This window comes from Pundamilia nyererei, unplaced genomic scaffold (genome assembly GCF_000239375.1).
Source record: "Pundamilia nyererei isolate P.nyererei 1_Seehausen unplaced genomic scaffold, PunNye1.0 scaffold00016, whole genome shotgun sequence".
Classification (NCBI taxonomy): Eukaryota; Metazoa; Chordata; class Actinopteri; order Cichliformes; family Cichlidae; genus Pundamilia; species Pundamilia nyererei.
In genome coordinates, this window is record NW_005187417.1 from 645,144 (window position 1) to 649,482 (window position 4,339).

At 38.4% G+C, this 4,339-nt stretch overlaps 1 protein-coding gene across 1 annotated transcript; it reads right to left on the reverse strand.

The window, feature by feature from the left end:
• Window positions 1–2,255: 2,255 nt before the first annotated feature.
• Window positions 2,256–3,823, reverse strand: LOC102212870 (GTPase IMAP family member 7-like). The gene is made up of 2 exons (XM_005725642.1): window positions 3,730–3,823; window positions 2,256–2,974 (listed from the first exon to the last, which is right to left on the reverse strand). Exons 1-2 carry the CDS (start codon window positions 3,821–3,823, stop codon window positions 2,256–2,258), a joined length of 813 nt encoding a protein of 270 aa, XP_005725699.1.
• Between the last annotated feature and the right edge of the window lie 516 nt (window positions 3,824–4,339).

Genomic DNA, 4,339 nt, shown 5'->3' on the forward strand with positions numbered 1-4,339 from the left:
GGCACAACGGTAGTCTATAAGAGAATTGGCTAACACTGCTGAGAGGAGCAGTCACTGTGGCTAAAGAGGGCTGACATCACTTGGGCAGCTAAGGCAGTTAGCTAAGCACGAGACACACCCCAGGATTGATCAACCCGTGGTGGGCCTGCCTCAGCAGGGGGCATCAAAAGGGTAGAAAACTTAACACTAGGAATTCTGCTGGTTGACTGATACAGCTGTCTCAGGGCCTCCTGGGGGCCGTGCAGTTAACATCATGGTAGTGAAACCTAAAGGAGGTTTCCACTGCCTCTCTTTTAAGTACGCTTTTAGATACGGTGAGGGGGGGGGGTGTAGGATATAGTCCGATCCAGTGGGGGAGTTTAGGATGCCAGATTGGGCGCCCCCCTTCCAGCTCTCCTCTCTGATCTTTTCTCTGTTGTCTTACTTCTCTCTATCACCTTTTCTATTCCTTTGAAAAAGTGAGGCTCCATAAATATTAAAGAGGTACAAGAAAGTAAATTGTAGAAAACTAAACAGAAGAAAGTAGAAGAGAAGTAGAAGAGAAATAACAATTTTAACATAAACCAGTGACACACTCCGGGGCCTGATCAACCCTGGCAGGGCCTCCTCGGATAAGGGTGTCTAGTGATAGACGTGGCCGAAACACCCAATGAATCCAAGGTCCACTGCTGGAGTGAAGATGGTAGATCGTAAATAATTGTTTTTTTGTAGTTTTTTTTTTTCTTTTCTTCTTTTCTTTATATCCTCTTTTCCCTATATATGTATTTGTAAATGCATGTAATGATTTTAAATATATGTGATTCTGTTTGTTTTTTGTTTTTGTGTTGTTTTCATTGTTGTGCTGATAATGAATAAAACATGTAAAATAGAAACTTGCCTCTTGGCTTGTTCGTTTTTTACTTCTTTTTACAAGGACGACATGCTGCTTTGCTTGTGTTGCAGTTATTGGTTTGATCTAGTTTGGTTTGGTTTCCATCTCCAGGGCAAAAACACTTTTTAATTTGTGAATACAAAAAAGTGACGATAGCCTGTTGTTCATGTCCTGGTCAATGCTGGCCTTTCTTTTTCACAGTAATAAAGATATGTGAAAAAACAGGGCAACTCCTCGTCTTCATTTCCAGTCATTTCCAATCTCATAAAGTAATAAAATGGCATTCAGGTATTTCGTGACATGATTATGCCTTGATAATTTTTTAACAGCAGTAATCATAATCACTAATGTGCTCTATGGGAGTATAAAACATTTGATAACAGGTTTTTATTATGTTCAGAAATCTTAGTAGTTTCCAAACAGCTTTAGATAAAGGTTAAAATGTAACAACAGGTGAAACACTAATTTGAATATTTCAATCGGACACATAAAACTAGTGCAAATATAAAGTTACTGTCATTGTATTTTGAAAATGAGTCCTGTGGTCTGTCTGTAGTTTTGCTGTTATCAAGTTACTGTAAAAATATAAATCTAAAACTTTTATATAAAACTTCTATACACTGAGCATTGATTCCCTATTACCTCTTTTCATTCCCCGGGGATTTATAACTACTGCCTCATGTAATTTTGTCTCCTCTCTCCCATCATCTATACTTTGTCCTTGTTTTCCTTCTCCCTAAATTTTCTCTTTCTCTGGAGATTCCAGAGATTTTGTTAAAAAGAAGCTTTCCCTGCCCACATTCACTTAGTTCTTACTCCTACGGGACTATTTGTTGATGTCTCTAACAATGTAAACTCTTTACCTAACAGTATGAAGTATTCTGAGGCAAGTAGTGCCGCAATTTGGTACAATATAAGTAAAACTCAGATCGATGCTCTGACCTCTTCCTCAAATTATGATATGATACCAAAATAGTAAATAGATCGTTTTCAATTAGTCACTGAATTTTGACCAAATCGCGATTGATGTATCAACTTTTATGGTTGATAGTGAAACAAAAAAGGTGAAAAAAAACGTTTTTTTCAATTCATGTTTTATTTAATTACAGCAGATCTTGAATTTGTATATACTGCTCAAAATATTTACTAGTGAACATAAAAATAAATGTAATGTAGGTTACATACCAGACATACAGACTTAAATTATTTATACATTTGTTCTCAGACAACACTATTATACACATAATAATAGACATAAGACAGCATATCAACTAAAAACATTAAGCAGTTTTTTAAGCTACTGTGATTACAAAATTGGAAACTAATGGCCGTTTACATCAGATTAAGGATCCATTATTGACTCAGAAGACTGGCAAGTGTAGTCCTAGCTAGTCCAGCCCTCTGGATTAGCCAATATTTGCTGAAACAGGATGACTTTTTGCCGCAGCTCTGCCATGAAGGCCTCATTTAAAAGCTGTCCTGATGTTTTTAATTGCTCCTGCGCTTTCTCAAACATTTTATCTGTGTAGTGACATCCTCCATTTGTTCCCACCATGTGATCGATCTTCTTGATCAGATGAGCCACCTGAATTCTGTTTTTATCTTTGTTATCGAAGACATGATATCTTTCACCACACCTAGCCAACAACTGTCTGAGTTTAGGTTGGCCAGTTCTCAAATACTCTTGTATGGTTGTCTTCTCTTTAGTTAGCTTGTCACCGTGAGTGAACAGGATGATCGTGTAGTTTGTTGCCTCAGGTCCAAAGAGTTTCTCCAGAGCTCGCACAGAGTTGTTTTCTTCTTGGGTAAACCTGCCAATCTGAAGAACCAGCAGGAAGACGTGAGGCCCAGGAGTGGTCATGTGAATGCATTTTGCAATCTCTTTATTTATGATGTCTGTATTTTTAGACGTATCCAGAATGCCGGGGGTATCGACCACTTGGATCTTTCTTTTGCAATCTCTAACTCGTTCTATTTCACAAGTCTCGGTCACTGACTCTGAACTCACTAAAGACTGAAAAACCTCTTTGCCAATAATGGTGTTACCAACAGCACTCTTCCCAACACCAGTTTTCCCAATCATCACAATCCTCAGAGGATCACCTGTAGAAATAAAAACTCTGTTATACTCATGATAGGTTGAAAATATTTTAACAGCAAATTACAATAGTTGTATCATTTCATACATTCTGCGTCATTTCATTTGGTTAGCAATCTAAATTTTAGCTGGAGGTCTAAATTAAAATTTCAGCTTCACCTTCAGAGAATGACTCGCTGTTGCCCATCTCTTCTCTGTTTGGAGAATGAAAGGAAGCAGGATTCCTCTTAGTGTGAAGAAGATTATAGCAGTCTGCCCACAGGGTGGATCTAATCTCTCGGCCTTTATCAGCATGAGCTATTTGAAAGCTAGTTCAGAGGGGGAAGCCTGTAGGGTTCATCATTAAACAGTTCTGCTGAGCCTTCGCGTGACTGTTATATAATTTTATTACTACTTGGCAAAGTTCATCACATTTAATCCATGAAAGTTTTACATATACGCACATTTACATATCTATAAATCTACAGGGTGGGCCATTTATATGGATACACCATAATAACAAGGGAATGGTTAGTGATATTAAAGTCCTGTTTGTGGCACATTAGTATGTGAGGGGGCAAACTCCTCAAGATGGGTGGTGACCATGGTGGCCATTTAGAAGTCGGCCATCTTGGATACAACTTTTGGTTTTTCAAAACAAGATTCGCCGTGTATGCGCTGACTCCACAGACAAGGTACGCGAAGATATCGGGATAGGACAATGGCGGTAGGTCGTCTGGGTTTCCACTCCACTGCCTTTTTTCATACGAGTCCACATTACCGATGCACACTATTTTTTCCAAGTACCGTCTCTTGGCGTCTGGGCGCAATCGGTCACGATACAGCCCTTTGTCTTTTGTGCTGATTTTAAGCATGGTTCTGGCAGTCCTGCTTCCAAGTGTGTTTGTTTTGATTCGTGGCCTTCTAACATGGCGGCGCGATCCCACAATGCACTGCGGTGTGACATCAACTCCAAAGCCAAGACCCTCTTATGAACACTCCTAATAGGCCTTAAAGATAAGATAAGATAAGATAAGATAAGATAAGATAAGATAAGATAAGATAAGATAAGATAAGATACCTTTATTAGTACCACAAGAGGAAATGTCATTAAAATCTGGGACAACGACAATTATAATAACTGTCTTGAGACCTGGGGTAGAAAGAGATTGAAGTCCCCCCTCGCTATCTCTGCACAGCTAAGAGAGGTTAAAAGGTCTTGATATCCAGCCTTATGTGACTAAATATGATCAAAGTGCTAAAACAGAGCTTTTCTCTAGTTCCTAATAATAAAGCATTTTAATTCTTAATCAAAGACTAATCAAAATATAAGTTTGATCAATATATGAATGAGAAATGTATTTTGAGCAGTAGAAATGATTGTTCTAATG